Source organism: Tachyglossus aculeatus, chromosome X2 (assembly GCF_015852505.1).
Source record: "Tachyglossus aculeatus isolate mTacAcu1 chromosome X2, mTacAcu1.pri, whole genome shotgun sequence".
Lineage (NCBI taxonomy): Eukaryota > Metazoa > Chordata > Mammalia > Monotremata > Tachyglossidae > Tachyglossus > Tachyglossus aculeatus.
Window position 1 is genome coordinate 7457779 of NC_052100.1, and position 19718 is coordinate 7477496.

Below are 19718 nucleotides of genomic sequence, written 5' to 3' on the forward strand. Positions count from 1 at the left end.
GGAGCAGCAATTTTAGGATCCATGGTGACTGGGAGGGGACAGCCTTCAGAGAGCAAACAAGCCAGAAAGCCATGGGTTTGGGTCTTTTCTGCCCCTTGGGAGCAACCAGGTCTTGCCTGAGACCTGGGATGAGCAAGGCTGAGAGTCCAACTCCAAAAGCTGAGGGAGAGGGCGGGGGGGGCATAATCCCCACCAAGTTGGCACCTGTGCCCACAACTCTGCTAAGAGACTGCCTCGGGAAGGGGAAGAGGTGCCAGGGAGGAACAAGAGCAGGTGGGTTGGTGGCAAGGTGGAGAGGGAGGTGGGTAGGCAGCACAACTCATCCCCCGACTCCAAGTAAAATGGCTTTATTGTGTGCTGGGATGGGAATCTTTGGCATTGATAAGGATGGAAGCCCCCCTGAGTATGCAGAGTTAACAGTGGAGTCCGAAAGGGCCTCACAGGCCTGAGGAACAGAAGGGGCTGGGAAAAGGACATAGGTTGATGGGACATGGGGGAGTTCTTGGAGCACCAGACTGTCGACCTGCGAGGCTAGCCTGGTCTACGCAGTCCCCCTCCCACCCCCATCTTTGCATGACCTAATCAGAGGAGATGATGCCCAGCTCTAGGGTCCAGCTCGTCCCAACCCTCTCCAGCATGGGTGGCAGCTGGGTTGGGTCAAGTGGGCCGCAAGAGCATGAGTCTGGGGGAAGAGGAGAAGGGAGTGGCTGAGTAGAATGGATCGTAGTTCCATTGTTCTCAGCGCTCTCTGTGAGCAGGTGGGCAGCAGGGCCTCAGGACTCGGCAGGCAAGGCAGGCACGCTGGCAAGGGCAGGCAGCAGGCGGGTGTAGATGTCGATGCCACGTAGAAAGACCGCCTCATTCAGGAATTCATTGTGATCATGAAGCAAGATTGGAGTCTGGTTCATGGGAGAAAATCCCAGGGCCGGGACCCCTTCCTGGGAAAGGCAGGGAGGGCATCAGGTAGGGGACGGGTCAACGGCACCCGGGAGGGGGGGATGTGAGGGGGGAGAGGCAGGGTCTGCATCTGGGAAGTAGGGATAAAAAGGGAAGGGCAATTAAGAGTACCATCTTTCTCTCCCTACCTTTCTCCCCCACCCTAAATATGGCAGGGAACAGGGAGGAAGGGGAAAGGAAAGCAAATGAGAAGGAAGGGAAAAAGACAAAAGAGACAGAGGGCCTTCTCCAGACGGGAATGGGAAGCTGGGACTCACAGCGCGAAGGTAGCGACTGTCCGTAGCAGCTGGGAAGATCTCGGGCTGCAGCGTCAGATTCCTGCCCCAGGGAAGGGAGACTGTGAGTCTGGGTGCAGAGTAAAGGTTGGAAGGGGAGTCCTTCCCTTGTTCCCCTCGGTCTGAAGCCAGGAGCCAGTACTCACATGTCACTGCAGGCTCCACTGAAAGCTGCCCACCAGGGGTCCGAGGTGTCTGTGGCGGTCATCCGTGGCTCTGTCCACTTCTGTCAGAAAGAAGGAGCAGAGGAGGGGGGAAGGAGCTAGAGTCCAGGTTTATCCCAGAAAGCCCTCTGCCTCTGCCCTGGAGTACCATGGGAGTTGAGGGGGCACCCAAGTAGGGCAGCTACTGAATCGCTACCACCTCCTCCTCCTCTTCTTCCTCACAGCCACCTCAGAGTTCCAGGACCCATGACTATCCCAACCCCTTCTCTCCACCCAAGATCAACAGTTAAAGACCCATCCCTATTGCTTTCCAAACCTTCTTCCTCCCCCACCAATCCCCAATCTAAGCTTGGAGACAGCCCCCACCCTTGTTGGGACTTGGAAGAGGGAAACTTACCTGATGGAACTCATAGGTAACACTGTCCCCAGCAGCCTGGCACCAGCCCCGGAGCTGCTCCTCAAAGGCCTGTGGAGATCAGAAGGTGGGTGGGAGTCAAGATGCCAGCCAGCACTCCCTTCCTAATTCCACCCTGGGACTGGGAGGCCAGAGTGCAGAGGCAGCTGGAGGGAAATGGGTATAATATTTATATTGATGCCTGTTTACTTGTTTTGATGTCTGTCTCTCCCCTCTCCGCCCAGACTGTAACCCTGCTGTGGGCAGTGATTGTTTCTCTTTATTGCTGTATTGTACTTTCCAAGTGCTTAGTACAGTGCTCTGCACACAGTAAGTGCTCAATATGACCAAATGAATGAATGGAGAGAGATGAAGGGGAGAAGTGAGAGGGAGATGAAGAGAAAATGGTGGGAGACAGGAGATGTGGTGGGGAGGCAGAGGGGGGCAAAGTGGAAGAGCTAAAGAGAAGGACCCAGGGAAATCTCCTTTCCTAGACGGCTCTGGGGAGGTGAAGAGAACACAACTGGGGGTCCAGTACAGCACCTCCAGGTTGACATCAGGAGCGATACGGAAGTCGAAGGAGGCACTCATGTCAGCAGGGACCACGTTGAAGGCTACGCCGCCCTGGAGCATGGTGAGATTCACTGAGGTCACTGCACCCAGGGTCAGCTGGGGGTCCAGCATCAGCCTGGGTAGGAAGAAGGAAGGGGACCAGAGAGTCAGCTTGGGTTCATTGCCATCATCACCAACAGCTTCCAGTGAGTGCCTACTGGAGGCAGAGCACTGGACTAGGTGCTTGGGGAACACACATAAGTATAAGATTCGGTCTCTGCCCTGAAGGGGCTTACAATCTAATGAGGATGGCAAGCAGCAGCATGGCCCAGTGGAAAGATCACAGTCCTGGAAGTCACTCTGCCACTTGTCTGCTGTGTGACCTTGAGCAAGTCACTTCATTTCATCTGTAAAATGGGGATTAAGGCTGTGAGACCCATGTGGGACATGGTCTGTGTCCAACCTGGCTAGCTTGTATCTACTCCAGCACTTAGTACAGTTCCTGGCACATAGTAAGCACTTACAAATACCATTAAAAAAATGTTTAAAAAGAGCCCGTTGGAAAATAAACCTACCACAGCTCAAAGAACCTAAGACTACAAAGAAATAAACAGCTAAACACATAATGTGATTCTCACTTATTCTGATTATTCTGTTTGTAAACATTTTAATGTGTGCCTCCCCCATTGAAGTATGAGCTCTTTGTGGGCAGGGAATGTGTCTCTGTTTTGTACTTCCCAAGTGCTTAGTAGAGTGTAGTGCACCCTGTGGGAGCTCAATAAATGCTACCACTACTACTAGTATTGAGGTGGCTCACCTCCCCACCCCCTAATCCAGCCATACTGTGAGCAAACACTGCACTTCAAGCTCTGGGAAAAACTGGGCATTGTGGCGACACTCACCTCTGCTTCTCTTTCTCTCGAAACTCCAAGACGGAGGTGACTACCTTGTGCTGTGGACAGAGGCAGGGGTTTGAAGTCAGCAAGGAATCAAAAGGGTAGAACCCCTTGCAGATCACACCTCCAGACACACACTCACCAGCTTCTCAGCAGCTGTGTCCTCGATGAAGCGGGAACCGTGACCAGGATTCCCGGAACTCTTGACCCAGATCCCTGTCGGGGCCAATGGAAAGGGAAGAGGTAGGGGTGCAGTGAGTCGAGAGGGAAAGGGGAGGACAAGTGGGATTCGGGAAGAGGACATGGGGGTAGAAAAGGGGCATAGGGGTGCCAAGTTGGGGGTGGGAGAGAGGATATCGTACTCACACCAGGGACTACGCTCACTGTAGAAGACTGTGAAATTGTCTGTAGGGTTGGCCAGGCCTGAGGAGGGAGGGGAGAGATTCCCATAAATCCTCCCTAAAATCAATGGATTCCTTAGCATCTCTTTCCCCCCTCAGCCTCCTGGCTTCCCCCACTACACTCTCACCCTCATCCAGCGCAAAGCCAGCTCTGAGGGCCCGGAACTCCGGCCGCTGCACAAACAGCTCCATGCCACGATGACCTCCAACCTCCTCATCTGGGGAGGGATTAGGAACAGGGGAGAATTAAGGGCCCAAAGACCCTAGGGACTTCTCCTTCATTTCAGCACAGCCGTGCTGATAATGAGGCACCTATTTACCCGGCCCCTCTGGGGCAAAAACTGCCACCCGGCCCCCAGCTAAGCCGTACCAGGGACAAAGGTCAAGTGGATGGTCCTGGGGAAGCGACGCCCCTCGGCCTTCAACTTCCGGATGGCCTCAATGTACCTGAGGACACGGGAATGGGGGACATGGAGATGGGAGGGAAGATGGGGAGAAAACATGGGGAACAAGGGACCACACCACAAGAGGCAGAGAGATTCCAGAGAGGAAGCAGAGAGTTGGGAGTAAGGATTAACAAGTCCTTAAACCTTCAGCCTTTGATTTGGAGGATCTCCAAGGAATAGAAAGGTACATCTGACGGAGCAGAGGGCCCTGCTCACACCCCCAACAAAACAGGGGCTCAGAAGGGCAGGGCGGGGGTGCAGGCAGGTGAGTCTCGGAAGCAGCTCGGCAAGCTTTTGAGTCCCAGATGGAAGGAGGAGGGTACTCACTGAATGCTGACACATTTCATGTCCTGGGTCCCACGGGCATAGATGTTTCCCTGAGCATCCTTGAATGCCTCAAATGGGTTGTGGTTCCAGTGCTCCTGAGGAAAGTGGATCAGTGAGATGAGACGGGAGCCTTCCAAGGACGAGCAACCCCAATCCCCCATTCCTTGAGACCCTCTCACCTCGAAAACGGGCACCACATCAGTGTGGGAGTTGAGCACGATGGAGCGGAGCTTGGGGTTGGTGCCTGGCCAGGTAAGGATGGTCACCACATGGCCGGGAGCCACCTGCAGGGAGACAGGAAGGGCCCATGAGGTCAGGGTGAGGAGAAAAGCAGGGAGGGTGGGTCCTCTGTGCTTCCCTTTGTTGTAGAGTTGTCTTTCAGTTCTAAGAGGATGATGTCGACAGGGAGGCTGCATCCCCATGGGGGAGTGTTGCAGAGAAAGAATCTCTTGCATACACTTTGTTCACCTTTGCTGGGCCCTGGCCAACTGGGGTGAGCCTTGCTCAGGCACCAAGAGTTAAGAGAAGCAGCGTGACCTAGTGGACAGAGCCAGGGCCTGGGAGTCAGAGGACTTGGGTTTTAATCCCGGCTCTGCCACGTGTCTGCTATGTGACCTTGGACAAGTCATTTAACTTCTCTGTGCCTCAGTTACCTCAGCTATAAAATGGGGATTAAATCATCTTCTTTCCAATTTACGCTGTGAGCCCCATGTGGGACAGGGACTGTGCCCAGCTTGATGATCTTGTATCTACCCCAGCACCTAGAACAGTGCTTGACACCTAGAAAGTGCTTTACCAATACCATTTAAGAAGTAGAAGAAAAAAAAAGAGGTTATTCTTCCACCACCGGCAGGGCATCTGCTTGAGCTGTCTTTGCCGAGGTAGCGATGGTTTGCCCTGAACCACTCTCCCTCTTTCACCTGGTCCCCCTCTGCCCAGCAGCCCACAATGCAAGATGGCAGTCAGGGAGAACGCGCCCATTCTTTGGTCCCCTTCCAGTACATGCCCCTTCCAGGTATTTATTAAACTTCGGGGTACATACAAGATAACCAGATCAGCAACAGTCTCTGTCCCAGTGGGGGTTTGGGTATTTTATCCCTATTTTACAGATAGGGAAACTGAGGCACTGAGGGGTTAGGTGACTGGCCCCCAAAATCACTCAAGCAGGCAAGCGGCGGAGATTGGACGAAAACCTGGCTCTCCTGCCACCCGGTCCGTCCCTCTTCCCACTACACCAGGCTGCCTCCTGGTCAACGAACAGAATACATTCTAAGATCTCAACAGCAGCAGGCACTGCTGTGCCTTCATCCACTTGGTAAGCCATCATAAGTACGATGATCAGAATGGCTTAGTTAAGGGTCTGGGCTGGACCCCAAGTAGGAGAGGATCGGATCGACTTAGCGTGGGGGGGAGCCGGTAAATCTGATGGGACTGTAGGGAAGGGGAGGGGATGTGGGAGTCAGGAAGGGGCCTATGTAGTGTAAATTAGCCCTACTGGGGGGCCAGGTTCAGGAACGGCCTCGTATTCTGTGTCCCCGACACCAGCCAGGTACTTGACCCCCTTCTTACCTCCACCTTCTGAAACTCCAGCTCCAACTCGCCTGCCATCTTCTCCAGGAACTGTATAGCTGCATCTAGGGGGAGAAATTCCTGGGGGTCGGGAGGTAGCTCTCATCTCCTGTTCTTCTTGCCCCAGAGGCAGAACAGGCTTTGGCTCCTAATGGGACAAGAACCCCATCCACCCTTCACAAACCAAAGCCATCCTTGGTCCCACAGTGCCCTATTCGCCCTGATACTCAGGGGAGGCAGCAGGGCCCAATGATAAAGCAAAAGCCCCAGCCTCCTTCTCTCTGTCTTCCCATAGCCTATTGTTTTTCAAAGTTACCAAAACAAAAACGAATCTGATCAAATCCCTAGGGAAGAGGTTGGGCTTATAGGGGAGAAATTTAATTTAGTCATTAGGGCTGCAAGACAGGATATCTGGCTCCCCGCTCTGCCTCAGGCCGCTGGGGATTCTAGGCCAACTACTTTCTCCTCTTGTGGGATGCTTCAGTCTCCCTACCTGAAACTCCCTGTAGGGAAAGGTGGGTGCTGAGAAGTGGGGAGAAAGTTTTGAGTCCCCAGTTCTGAGCTTCAGGCATTTGCCTGGGGCATCTCTAAATTATTCCCAGCCCAAAGGAGGAGAGACAGAACACAAGCGCCATTGCTGGAGGCCAGAGGAGTATCTGACGTTAGGGAGTGAGGCCCCACTCAGTTGCTCCAGCTCACCATGGGGGAAGAAAGGGGGTAAATGGCAGTGCCCGTTCCTCTCTGCCCCCAACCCAACTCCTCCATCCTGCAGTTGAGTCAATCTGTGGCTCTTGATCTCAAGCCCTGAGCTTTAACACATCACCATTTAACCAGACCTCCCCGACTAAGGAATGATGACTTTATCCCCATGGGGACAAATCTGGGAAACAACAGGGTCAGGAGGGAAAGGCAGGCTCAAGTCACTCTGCCTATCATTTCCCCGCCAACCATACTCCTGGTGGGCTTAAAAGCCAAAAAGGACCCCCAACCTTCTTGATGAGTGGTAGGGTCACTCGGTGCAGTAGTAATTGGAATCAAAGACTCCACAGACTGAGGATAATAACTGTAGTATTTGTTAAGCACACACTATGTGCCAAGCCCCATGGCAGATATAAGAGCATCAGATGGGCTTCTAGACTGTGAGCCCACTGTTGGGTAGGGACCGTCTCTATATGTTGCTAACTTGTACTTCCCAAGCGCTTACTACGGTGCTCTGCACACAGTAAGCGGTCAATAAATACGACTGATTGATTGAGATGAGACACAGTCCCTGTCCCTTCTGGGACTCCCTGTCTAAGAGGAGGGAGAACAGGAAGCTTATCCCCATTTTACAGATGAGGAAACTGTGCCACAGAGGAGTTAAGTGACTTGCCCAAGGTCTCACAGCAGGTAAATGGCAGGGCAGGAATTCAAACTTGGGACCACCTAACTTCCAGGCATGTACTCTTTCCATTAGGCCACGTTGTTTCTCAAAAGATGAAACTACTGCACTGGGAATTCCATTCTTTAAACCTCTCCCCCCAGTCCCAGACTGATGGCTGGCACTGGGTGACTTATCACAAGTCTCGCGACCTCCTGTCCCGAAAAGATGGCTCCGCATTGTACCCCTAGGAGAGCAAGGTCACCGAACCCTGTATGAGTGGGAGTGGATAGGGTGGGCAGCCACTTTCAGGAGGGAGATTCCAGAGGTGGGGGTAAGCCCAGATCCCAGTGGGGAGACTAAGATTCCTCACCATAGTCAGGATCAGGTTGGACGGTCCGGATCCGCAGGTACTGCCGGAACAGAGTGACTGAAGGGTGCTCTTGCCCCATGGAGGGGTGGGAGGTGTTGGTTTTCTTGGACATGGTGGCTCGGGGCTCCTGGGTTCCTATGCTGGAAAAGAGAGTCCTCAGAAAGCCAGCAGCTGGGAGTGAGCACTCATGCCCTTTGGCATCTATTGGCATCTTACCCCCTTGGCTGCATCTCTTCTGTCCCACCCAGTCTCCTGATGCCTTCCCGAAGCCTCCTCGATGTGGGGAGGCCAGGGGGGCTTCCCAACCAGTTAATCCCTCCCCAGGATGGCCCAGGATCCAGCTGTGCCCCTGTCTTCGATCAATCAATGGTATTTATTGAATGCTTTCTGTGTGTAGAGCGCCGGACTAAGTGCTTGGGAGAAAACAACAGAGTTGGTAGACACATTCCTGCCCACGAAAAGATATGATGGAGGAGAGAGTTCCAGGCCAGGGGGAAGTGAGCGGGGGGAGAGGGGGTGTCAGCAGCGAGATCGAGATCAAGGCACAGAGAGTAGGTTGGCGTTTGAGAAGTGAAGTGAGCAGACTAGGTTGAAGCAGGAAATCTGCAAGGCACGACAGGAGGGGGTGTCCCAGCTTGATCCGTGGGCTCCTGTTCCTGCCCTGAGCTCATGGGAAAGAGTAAGGATCGTACAGTGCTTTGCACACAGTACATGCTCAATAAATACGACAGACAATGAATAAATGGATAAGGAAACCCTCCATGCCCAGGGCCTTAGGTGCCAACTTTTCACTTTGATAGCAAGGGGGGCAGACTGGGAGGGATCAGGCTTCCAAGGGCCCGCAGGCCAGAAAGGCACCGTTGTGGATCTTATCAACCTTGGCCGGAAACTTCTGTGTTAGCTCCGTGGACTTGCTACTTCGGCCCTGGGCCGAAACCCTGGGGATCCTTCCCTCCCCCACTGCCCAGTGAAGGGGCAGGAAGGTTCTCAGACTCAATCTGTTGCGGGCTCTGCTCTGCGCCAATCTCTGACCCAGCCAGTTAAGTGCTCTCTCTCGGCCTAACACCGCGCGGGAGTAGGAAGGTCGGGGGCGGGGACGAACGACAGTTCCCCTCAATCTCTATTTCTAATAAAATAGCCCGCTCTGCGGAGCCGCCCTCGTCTCCGGCCTCTCCCCCACCTCTGGGGGCAGCCCGGGGGGAAGATCAGGCGGCCAACCCCACCCTCTACCCGGGAAATCCGCGACGAAAATCAGGCTCACCTCTGGCCGGCCTTGGGCAGAAGTCTGCGCCTGCAAAGTTGAGCCCTGCCTGGCCCGCCCTCACCCGGGAGACTGTTACCAATTTGCTCCCGGCTCCAACAGCCCATCTCGGGGCGAGCCCGCCCCCAGGCACGCCCCCCGCTCCCCCCTCTCTCCGTCCCCGCCCCACCTCCACCATTCTGCGAGCCGGCCGAAGAATAAATCGTGCCTGCGCGCAGCCCCGCGGGTATCTGTAACCCTGTGTACTCAGCTCTGCTGCCTGGGTATCGCGTGTCAGATTCTCAGCCCTACAGTATGCAAGACGTTTGTGAAACGGATTTCCTCCCGTACATTGTTTATATGCCACTGCGAGTATCCAGACTGGCGGTGGTTCCCTGCCAGCCCCCTGCCCCGATCTTCTCCACCCTAGAAGCTGGACACAGAGGATGTGAAGAGATGAACCCATCAAGCCAGCCCTGCAAGCTGGGAACCCACAGACTGATTGTCAGTAGATTAAGAGGAGAGGTTGAGCTGAGCAGGAAGTAGGGGAAAATACAAGGGAAGAAAGGGGCCTCACTATCTTGGCCTGAGCAGATCCCAGGAGTGGGGGGGGAGACGTGATGAGGTGAGGTTCAGTTGAGCCCTCTCTCTTGGAGGATGCAAGGGCTTGGAGGTGGTAGGCTGTAGAAGAAGTAGGGGACTCGGTCCAGCGGTGCCCTGCTTCCGAGGAGGAGGAAAAACCTGAGAAGGCAGATCCAGGCTGGAGCTTCCTCTGACCCTCCACCTCCACACACATCCAGTCTGACACTCTTCACAGCCCCGGGAGGCAGGTGAATGGAGGGGATCTGCTCCTAAGAACTCAAAAGTCTAATGGTCCCTCTTTCTGAAATGGCCAGCCAGCTTCTGCAGTCTCCCATGTTCTCCAGCGGGTGGAGAGGCAGAGGATGGAACTGAGCGTGGGGAATGGGATCCATGATGGCCAGTGTCCAGGACGAAGGTGCAGGGTGAGATTACTAGTCATTCATTCAATCGTATTTATTGAGCGCTTACTGTGTGCAGAGCACTGTACTAAGCGCTTGGTAAGTACAAGTTAGCAACATATAGAGATGGTCCCTACCCAACAGCGGGCTCACAGTCTAGAAGGGGGAGACAGACAACAAAACAAAACATATTAACAAAATAAAATAGAATATGTACAAGTAAAATAAATAGAGTAATAAATATGTACAAACATATATACATATATACAGGTGCTGTGGGGAGGGGAAGGAGGTAAGGCCGGGGGGATGGGGAGGGGGAGGAGGGGGAGAGGAAGAAGGGAGCTCAGTCTGGGAGGAGGGGGCTCACCACTGGGAACTCGGCTTGACAGCCACTTCGGTCAGTTGTCCTTGACCAAACCCACCCCCACCCCCTGAGAGAAAAAGAAAAAACCCATTTTACCTGATGAACGGATCCTCAGGGTATGGCTGTGATTCTGCCTCCTGCCTATGATAACAGCCAAGATTTTGCTCTCAAGGCTCCACGTCTTCCAGCCCTCTAATCGACTTGCTGAGCCAGCACGCAGAGGACCATGTAGGTGTGTGTTGGGGGAGGGGGCTGAGGAAAGTTTTTTTTTCTTAGGGGAGGGGAACAAGGATAAAGTTACAAAGATAAGCGACAGGCTTCTCTCCTAGGCAATCCGACTCCGAATTGTAGGGAGTAGGCACAGCTTGGAAGGAAGTGGGGGAAGAGAAACATGGTGAACTGGAGCAAGTCACCCTCATCTACCTGGGCATGTCAAACATGAGTCTGGTGCTTCTGAAAGGTCAGCAGCAGCTTCCCCTTCTCTATCTCCTTCAACCCCATCATGTCACAACCTTCAGAGTTGAATTAGGGCCAGAGTTCCCCAACTCCCCACTGTTCCTGCTTTCATTCCCAGCCCCACCCACCAAGAGAAGAGCTCCAGACTTGGACTCCAATCCCTGAACTTCAGCCAATTTCTCCTTACTCACATCCCCCACACCCTCCACTACCCCTTCCTGAGAGTAGGAAGATCGAGTCCATCAGTCACCAACACAGGTGGGTCCGATCCAGGTGTCCTGTCTCTCAAACCTTTGCGTCCTCTCCTCTGCCAGCCTCTCACCAGTCGGCTTCCCTACCACCTCCCCAGTGCTTGGCTCTCTACAACCCCCACCCACTCATCACTCCAAGCCAGGTAAATCCAAGAAAGACTGACAGTTATAGGTGTAGGTAGGGGGAGGGGGAAGGAGCTGAAGAGCAGCTTAAATCCCTTTGATTGGGGAGGAGGGGGAGAAGCCTCATTTCCTCTCCCCTCCTGCTCCAGACACTCCTCCTCCCAGCCATGACCCAAACATGATACACACAACTTGGGCTGTACTAAAAATTTATTGAATGCAGGTGGATGCCAGTTTCCTCTCTCCAGTCCCACCTCTGGTGACCACACATTGCACATAAAATGATATGGGGCATGGGAGTTGCTTCTTGGCTTCAGAGACCGGGTTTACTGCAAATAGGATCCCTCTATGCCCCAATCAGAGCCTCTGCTATCTCCCAGTTCTCCTGGATGCAAGTAACCAGTTCTTCTGGATGCAAGTAACCAGTTCTTGGCAGTCAAAAGAACGGGGCCACACTACATAGCTGGGAGCCTCAGGCCCCCGGACCCCATGTCCTAGAATTCCAGTATCTGACATGGTTCCCTGGCATCCTTCTCCCTACAGAGCTGTTTGGACAAGGAGATTTATGAGGAGGGGCTCTCAGTTTCAGTGGTTTGGGGTGGTTGAAGGCAAGGGCAGGCCTTGCCCCTATAGTGGCAAGAGGAACTGGTCCCCATGGAGCTCAGGGAGCTGGGATCAACAAGTTCATGGAAGTTCCCTGAGGAAATCCAGCAGAACGGTATGAAAGGCATGTGGCTTGTTGAGGTAACAAGCATGACCAGCACCGTTGAGTTTCACCACTGAGTGGTTGGGTATGTACTGAAGAGAATTCAGGGATTTCATGCCCAGAAGTCGGTCCAGCTCCCCATACAGGATGAGAGTTGGTGTCTATAGGAAAGGGGGAAGAACATTAATACCCCTACAAGACATTCCACAGGGGCAGGACTATTGCGGAGAGAAGGACCCAAGTGACAGCAGGAGCATCAATACCAAAACAGAGCTTGGTGGGGGGGGGGGGGGGCGGGGCTGAGAGGTTGGCTAGTAGGTAGGTATATTTATCAAGCACTTACTATGTGCTAAACACTGGGTTAAATCAGATCAGACCCAGTCAACCAGCAAGCAGGTTTCTCCCTAGTCTGAGACAGCTGATGACCTTTCCCCAGGAATAAAGCAGTCTTACCCCTCCACACACACACCTCTCCCCCATCCATTTCCCCTCCCTCCAACGCCAGCATACCTTGACTCCCAAGTACTGTTCAGAAGAATACTCGTTGGTGGCGACGGGTGCGATGGGCACGAAACCCCGGAGCTGCCCACCCCCCTGCAGCAGGAGGGGGAGGGAATAACGACCACTCATAGAGGGACTGACCAGCACCGGGTTCTCAAGGCCCAGGCCCCGCAGCGTCCTTGTCAGGAGCCTCAGCCGTCCAGCCTCTGTGGCAGCCTCTGGGGAGACAGCTGAGTTCCCATATCCTGGCAGGGAGTGAGGGGGGAGAAAGAGAGAGAGGGCACGATGGATAGACCTCAGATAAGGGGAGGTTTTCCCACTGCACTCCCCCAATTTCCCTACTGCCCCTCACTTCCCCTCCCCACCCCTTCTGCTCCCAGTCTGCCCCCACAACCACCACCACCCTTCTACACCCTCTCTTCTGGGCTCCTCACATGCTCACCACCAATATTCTTGCTGTCCCTTGTTCTCCAGTTCGTTGCTGAGCTCTCTCTTCCCTGAGAGGGGAAGGGGGAAGTAGAAAGGGGCCTTGCTCACCTGGCAGGTCAAGGGCTACAGCCCGGTAGCCATGCTGCGAAAGCAGCACCAGGGTCCCCAGCTTCTCCCACGTGTGTGAGCTAAAGGCTTGTCCATGCAGGAGCACCACCTCCACCCTGCAGAATACAGGGGCGAAAACCACCTTGGGGACCTCAGCATCCCTCCAGCATTCACGGCTCCCACTGCCCCAGGCCCGCCCAGCGGCCTCGATCTCCCAAGCTGTGGATCCACCTCTGAGGAAAAAAGGAACCTGGGGAAGGTGGTGGGGGGATAGGGGAAAGTTACCCCTCAAGGAACTGCCAGTCCCAAGCCTGGCAGATTCAAATCACCATTTAGGGAGCCCTCTAGTTCTTCACTCCAAAAATCTTCAAGTAATTCCCAGTTACCTCTTCCCTTTTCCCTCAAGGGAGTGGAACGTAAAGAGTTCCCTGTGGCAGGTAGGAACACCAGGGGTGGGAGGGTGGGGCGAGGAGGGGAAGCTGGTCCCTAGATTTACCCCTCAAGACAGAGAGAAGAAACCAGGCGCCTGGCATCTAGCTCCAAGGCCTTCTAACGAGCCCGTTGTTAGGTAGGGACTGTCTCTATATGTTGCCAACTTGTACTTCCCAAGTGCTTAGTACAGTGCTCTGCACACAGTAAGCGCTCAATAAATACGATTGATTGACTGATTCTTCCTGAATGAAGTTTCCCCGGTCCTCTATGCCCTCACTGTTCTGGAAATCATCTCTCCCCGTAGATCAAGTCACTCACCTGCGTGCTCTACCAACAGGCAGAGCCTCCCGGTAGAAAAGTGGGGAGTCTCCAGGGACCAGGCCAGTCAACACTGTGATGTTGGGGACTCCTGGAGGCAACACACTGGGCGAGGAAGCATTGGGCAGCAGCATGTACAGGAATAAGGTCAGCAGGAGTCCAAGGACCAGCAGGAACAGGTGGGGTCGGGTCATGTGCCCTGGCATGCTCTAGCAGGAGGTGGGGCAGTGTGGGTGAAGGGGGACACTGGAAGCCCACCATGCTCCCTTCTCCCCTGAGGGGTGGCCCACTACTACTATTGGGCTTTTACCCCCTCTCTCCTCCACCCACCCCCCACCAGCTCCAATCTTCCTCTGGCCCTCAATGGCATCTGGTTCAGAACCCACTGAGATCAAGATTCTGTTCTTTTGACCCAATCCAGAGTGCTTAATCCCCTTCCACTCCTACCAATACTAAACCTTACACTTACAGGCAACCTAGCCCAACACCAAACACACACAGGCACACTCTGTTATACATACATTCTGCCCTTACACATAGATGTTGTTCTGTTTTTATCTGGGTATATCCCACTCCTCCTTGCATAAACACTATTTCTTGCGCACATGCCCCGCACCCATACCCCCCTCTCCTTTACGTTCCCAGTATGCGTGGCACCCATAGATTCTGTCTCAATGTCAAGAACACTCTATTCCACCCCTACACGTTCTATACTCGTTTGTCACGCATTCTGTTTCTTCCACATACACACACAACACCTCCATACAATGGGTGCCATCCAGACAACCAAACTGTCACCTGCTACGGCCCCGCCCAAATGTGACAGCAGGGCATGGCCGAGCCGGAGAGTCCAGAGGCCATTGGCAACCTCCCTCTCTCGTCTTTCTCCCCAGGAAGACTCACCGCCCAAGTGCCGCCGCCCGACCCCGCTCCCACCGCGTCACGGGAGCTGGCTTGACCCCGCCCTTTGCAATTCCCAACAACGTCCCGTCCCAGTCCGCCAATCGCTGGCCTCCAACTCCCCCCAGCTAGGGAGCGATGAAACCGGAGCTGGCCAATCATCGAGTCTGGAATCCGCGCCCCCAAATTCGTCGTCTCCCGGACGCCGAGATGCCGGGTGGGGTCGGGTTCCGGCCCCGGAGGCAGCCCCCGCCCCGTTTAATCCAGACAAACCGGGTGGGATTTCTCTTCTTGCCAAGCACTGTTCTCAACGCTGGGATAGGTACAGGGTAATCAGGTTGTCTCACGTGGGGCTCACACATTTAATCCCCATTTTGCAGCTGAGGGAACTGAGTCACAGAAAAGTGACTCGCCCAAGGTCACCCAGCAGACAAGTGGTGGAGGCAGGATTAGAACTCACGTCCTCTGACTCCCAAGCCCGTGCTCTTTCCACTAAGCCACGCTGCTTCTCTTCATAGGAGTCGCCTGCAATTTTGCTTACATCCCTCCAGTTGCAGGAAATGCTACAAAACGAGAGCTACTCTTTGTGTAATGAGACCTCTCACTCTAGCTCTGCCCAGAGGGCCCACAGGCCAAGGCTCCTTGCCCACCCCATTTCACGGATGGAGAAACGGAAGTCCGAAAAGGGAAACCGGCTCTAGGGGTCTCCTGTCGAATGAGTGAACCCAGGTGTCCAGGTTCCCATCCCCATGCCCCGGGGAATCGGAGGTTGGTGGCAGGGAGCGGATAGCCAGCTCTGCCCCTATCCCGGGTGCGGGGTACCCCGGTGGCCACCAGGGGTCCCCATATGCCGTGCGAGGGTCTGGCGTCCGCCTCTTAGCTCTGCCCCTTCCCCTACTTCATCCCGCCTACCCCACTCCCAACCTACCCTTTGCTCTACTCACAGAAAGCCTTCGCCAGGGGCCCTTTCAGACCTGACTGTACCCACCAGGTACCTTCCCCAGCTTCTTCCCTTTTCCTCCTCCCCTTCCTTTGCTGCCCCTGCGTCCCCCGTTTTTGCTCCTGCTCCCTTCCACATGACCTGGCTCACTCCCTCCCGCCCGCTTCCTCTGTCTGGCCCCCCCCTCCCTCTGCTTCTCCTCAGTTTTGACTTCCCCAACCTCCGGCCCCTAGAGTGGCCCTGGGACTCCATAAATGCACGGGCCTTGGGACTGTGTCAGGGCAGAACCCGGGGACAGGGGATACTAACCTTGGCTGCTGCGATTGTGGAGTTTCCTTTCCCACCAGTCAGACAGTATCGGGTGTCAGGCTCCGCAGCCATGTTTTTGCAAGTTTGGAAATGAGACTCGGGCTCTGAGCACGTTTAGGACTTGCAGCCAGGTCCTTGGCGTTTAAAGGGGCCTTGGGCTGGGACTTCAGCATGCTGGGCCCCTGCAACCGTTCCTCTTTTGAGCCAGACCATAGAACAAATCATTATTGGGTACAAGGTGCCCCATCCAGAGCCTGCCTCCAGCCTCCCCGGCTCTCCAGTGGCCTTGCTCCCTGCCCTCTTCAGTCCCTGCACTCTGCCCTCCTCCCTGCACCTCTCCTACTCTGGACTTCGCCTCACCCTCTCACCTTTGTCCCTGTAGGAACGACACCTGTGGGAGCCATGGCAGACGTGCAGCTGAACGAGAACACCATCACAGTGCAGGGGCAGAGTCTCTTCTACCGAGAGGCTCTGCCGGCTGCCGGGCAGGCCCCTCGTTTCTCCGTGCTGCTGCTCCATGGCATTCGCTTCTCCTCAGAGACCTGGTTGAACTTGGGTTCGCTGACCAAATTGGCCCAAGCTGGCTATAGGGCCGTGGCCATTGACCTGCCAGGTATAGGGTGAAGGAGGTGGATGGCCCCGCTGCCCAAGGAGGGGTCACCCTCGAGTTCCACGGGGGAGGTTGAATGGGAGTCTTCATCTCAGCGGGTGCAGAGCTCTTTCACTGTTGTGACACTGAGGGGCCATGCCCCCCCCCCAAAAGGCCCAGACCCATCAGCCAGTGATTCCAAAGTCACACAGAAGCCTCTACGTAAGAGGGAAACCTTTACTGTCCTACAGTAAAGCCACAGAGAACTTATGGGCCCCACAGCCATTTCTTGGCTCTAACTTCTGCACTCTGCCACTTCCAACCCGTGCCTGCCTCAAGCCTTATGGCAGAGTTGTTCCCCCTGCCTCCCCAACCCACAAGGGAGCGAGCTACAGATATGGTAGCCCAGAGAGGGATAAAGCTGGAATCCCAGGGACTTATCCCCCTTAGCCCCATATCTTCCCTTCACTATTTTTTTCTTCTTTCCTTTGCTTCCTTCTCCCTTTCCCAGGCCTGGGTCTCTCCAAAGAAGCCACAGCACCCACCCCCATTGGCCAACCTGCCCCCAGCAGCTTCCTGCAAGAAATATGGGAGGCCCTGGGACTGGGCACTGCTGTCGTGGTCAGCCCTTCCCTCAGCGGCATGTACTCCCTGCCCTTCCTCACTGAGCGCAGCACCCAGCTCCGAGGCTACGTGCCCATTGCCCCCATCTGCACGGAGAAGTTCAGTGCGGCACAGTACAGCAGTGTGAAGGTACAGGCTATTCCAGGGACAGCTCAGGGACAGGAAATGGGATTTGAGAGGGCAAGGATGGGGCACCCACGAGTGGGATGGACATCTCATGAGAGGTGGGATATCAGAGCAAGACTAAAAGCATCTCAGACACTTTGGGGCAGGAAATTCACCCTGGAAACCATGAGCAGACAGGGGAGAGAACTTAAGGGTTGAACCAGGTTAGATGACACACATGAGAAGGGGGTATGCCCTGACAGCTCTTTTTGGGAGTTCCCCCGGGCATGAGAATGTCCAGCCTGCCCATCCCATTTAGGTTTCACTCGTCAGTCAATCAGTGTCATCCCACTGTGTGCAGAGCACTGTACTGAGCCACTTGGGAGAGTCCAGTGCAGTTGGTAGACACGGTCCCTGCCCACAAAGAATTTACAATCTAAGCGCTCAATAAATACGATTGAACGAATGAATGAATGAATCCCCACCAAGGAGATCCAGAGGTGGGTGCTGAGGGTTGTCTGAGTGAGTGGCCAAGGGAGATTAATCGCAGGAGAGGACACGCGGGTTGGATTTCTCACCCCCACCAACGACATTTAGGGGTTGGAGAGCATAGCCAGAATTTCGTCCCTGACATGGGCATGTGAGTGTAGCCAGAATTTCATCCCTGACATGGGCATAGGCCTGATGTTGTACCTCCCTATCGTTCTGCACTCCCAGACACCCACCCTGATCGTGTACGGAGACCAGGACCAAATGGGAGAGTCCAGCTTTAAACATCTCCAGCACCTTCCCAACCACCGCATCCTGCTGATGAAGGGGGCCGGGCACCCCTGCTATCTGGACAAGCCAGATGAGTGGCACACTGGGCTGCTGGACTTTCTGCAGGGCCTGGCGTGAGGGCCAACGAGTTAAGCCGCATCTTCCAGTAGCCCACGTACTCCTCTTGCTGAGTGGGAGTACCCGGCCTTATGTTGTGATCATTTTTGGAGATGCGGGGACTCCTACCACTCCTCTCTGAGTGAGGATGGTCCATCTGTCTTGGGCCTGGCTGGACTCTCTTTGTCTGGCTGGGGTCTGCTGGAGTTGGTCTGTCTGCTTGGGATCTGTCTGTCGTTCATCAGCCCGGGGTCTAGCAGTCTGTCCGCCTGGGATCTGTCTTCTTGGAGTCAGTCTGCTTTGTTCTCTCTCTCTCTCTCTCTCTCTCTCTCTCTCTCTCTCTCTCTCTCTCTCTCTCTCTCTCTCTCTCTCGGCTCATTCTCATTCATGCTCTCTCTTTCTCTCTCTTAGTGATGAACCAAGGAAGTTAAATCAGAAGAATTAATCTGGTGAAGGAAAGGAAATCAAGCCTGATGGAGGGTAATCTGGGTGTGAAGCTTCCCTAACTAGCCTCCTTTCCCCCCATACCTTCCCGCAACCTCTTTCCATCACCTTCTGCTCTTTCATTTTACACCTGTGCTTCCTCTCTGACTGTCCAGAGTGGACTTCTCTGGAAGATGCTGCTCTCTGAGTCCTCAAGAGAGACCAAACACTGTGGCCCTAGGGACTCAGTTTCCAGGGTGAGCACTCTCCAAGTGTTTCTTTCTCCAAATCCCAACCTGTTCATCCTGCTGTTGGGCTCAGTCTCTAAGGAGGCAGGAGATCAGCTACCCATGGCTTGGGACTTGGAGGAAACCGCCTTCTTGGCTTCCTGCTCCTCTCCACCTGCCCAGTGGTGTCCAGCTGTTTCTGTCTCTAGAAACATTTGCCCTCATTAGACAGTGGTTTCCAAAAGCTGGTGGTGAGGTGGGATGGGGTGGGGTGGGGTGGCAGGAGCATTTCTGCTTGTGTCTCCAGTCCTCAGCGGGGAGTTGAAATAAACAGACGAGGCTTCATCCCATTCCTCCTGGCTTGTCCTTTTGTTCCCAGCGCCGTCTTCAATATTTCATGTGGCTCTGTTCCATGCCATGTCCCCACCTTGTTATATTGTTATAGTATTTGGAAAGCGCTTACTATGTGTCAAGCAGTGGTCTAAGTGCTAGGGTAGATAACAGTTAATCAAGTTGGACACAGTCTCCGGCCCAGATGGAACTCACATTCTAAGTAAGAGGGAGAACTGGTATTGAATCCCCATTTTACAGCAGAGGAAACTGAAACACAGAGAAGTGAAGTGACTTGCCCAAGATCATATAGCAGACAAGTGGCAGAGCCGGGATTAGAACCCAAGTGCTCTGACTCCCATTTCCACCAGACCACACTGCTTCCCATGGTCCTGTGCAGCATCCCCACCTCAGTCTGGTTTGGGGGGGCAGGGCAGAGGGGTGCCTCATGATGTGAAGGAATGGAAGGCCCTCAGCTCACCCTGCAGGGAGTTCTGCGGCCCCTGAACTCCCCAGAGCACCCCGGTGGGATGAAGGGGAAGGGGAGGGGAGCAGATGGACTTCCTGCCTTTGTCCTCTTGGCCAAGATAGATGGCCAGATGGAATGAGGAGGTGGGGGCCCTCTCACAGGCCCCAAGCAGCTGAGCTGGGAGCAGGGAGGTCAGAACACCCTGCCTAATCTGCTTACTCCAGGAGGATTTGCTCTGCAAATGGGGCCTGCCAAAACTCAGGGAGCCAGCCTGGGCACAGCTCAAAACCTGGACCCTAATGTG

General features: G+C 54.5%; 3 protein-coding genes across 9 annotated transcripts; 1 reads left to right on the forward strand and 2 right to left on the reverse strand.

Moving 5' to 3' along the window:
* Positions 1-331: 331 nt before the first annotated feature.
* ACY1 (aminoacylase 1) lies at positions 332-9614 on the reverse strand. 4 transcript variants are annotated; one of them, XM_038770636.1, is made up of 15 exons: positions 9532-9614; positions 7715-7849; positions 5982-6046; positions 4592-4696; positions 4413-4507; positions 4010-4086; positions 3768-3857; positions 3605-3661; positions 3381-3454; positions 3245-3294; positions 2334-2478; positions 1794-1862; positions 1379-1458; positions 1215-1275; positions 332-938 (listed from the first exon to the last, which is right to left on the reverse strand). In XM_038770636.1, the coding sequence occupies exons 2-15, from the start codon at positions 7824-7826 to the stop codon at positions 774-776; spliced, it is 1245 nt and encodes a 414-aa protein (XP_038626564.1). In that variant the 5' UTR covers positions 7827-7849; positions 9532-9614; the 3' UTR covers positions 332-773. The 4 variants fall into 4 exon arrangements, with proteins under 4 accessions (XP_038626564.1, XP_038626563.1, XP_038626560.1 ...); XM_038770635.1 differs by having other exon boundaries at positions 7715-7854; positions 9532-9612; XM_038770632.1 differs by lacking the exon at positions 9532-9614 and adding an exon at positions 8976-9055 and having other exon boundaries at positions 7715-7854.
* ABHD14A (abhydrolase domain containing 14A) lies at positions 9585-16068 on the reverse strand. 4 transcript variants are annotated; one of them, XM_038770641.1, is made up of 6 exons: positions 15772-16068; positions 13623-13831; positions 12873-12988; positions 12345-12580; positions 10395-10439; positions 9585-9671 (listed from the first exon to the last, which is right to left on the reverse strand). In XM_038770641.1, exons 1-5 carry the CDS (start codon positions 15841-15843, stop codon positions 10410-10412), a joined length of 663 nt encoding a protein of 220 aa, XP_038626569.1. In that variant the 5' UTR covers positions 15844-16068; the 3' UTR covers positions 9585-9671; positions 10395-10409. The 4 variants fall into 4 exon arrangements, with proteins under 4 accessions (XP_038626569.1, XP_038626565.1, XP_038626568.1 ...); XM_038770637.1 differs by lacking the exon at positions 9585-9671 and having other exon boundaries at positions 10264-10569; XM_038770640.1 differs by lacking the exons at positions 9585-9671; positions 10395-10439 and adding an exon at positions 11321-11995 and having other exon boundaries at positions 12477-12580.
* ABHD14B (abhydrolase domain containing 14B) lies at positions 15436-18965 on the forward strand. The gene is made up of 5 exons (XM_038770642.1): positions 15436-15513; positions 16154-16384; positions 16872-17113; positions 17807-17996; positions 18377-18965. The coding sequence occupies exons 2-4, from the start codon at positions 16174-16176 to the stop codon at positions 17984-17986; spliced, it is 633 nt and encodes a 210-aa protein (XP_038626570.1). The 5' UTR covers positions 15436-15513; positions 16154-16173; the 3' UTR covers positions 17987-17996; positions 18377-18965.
* Positions 18966-19718: the final 753 nt, after the last annotated feature.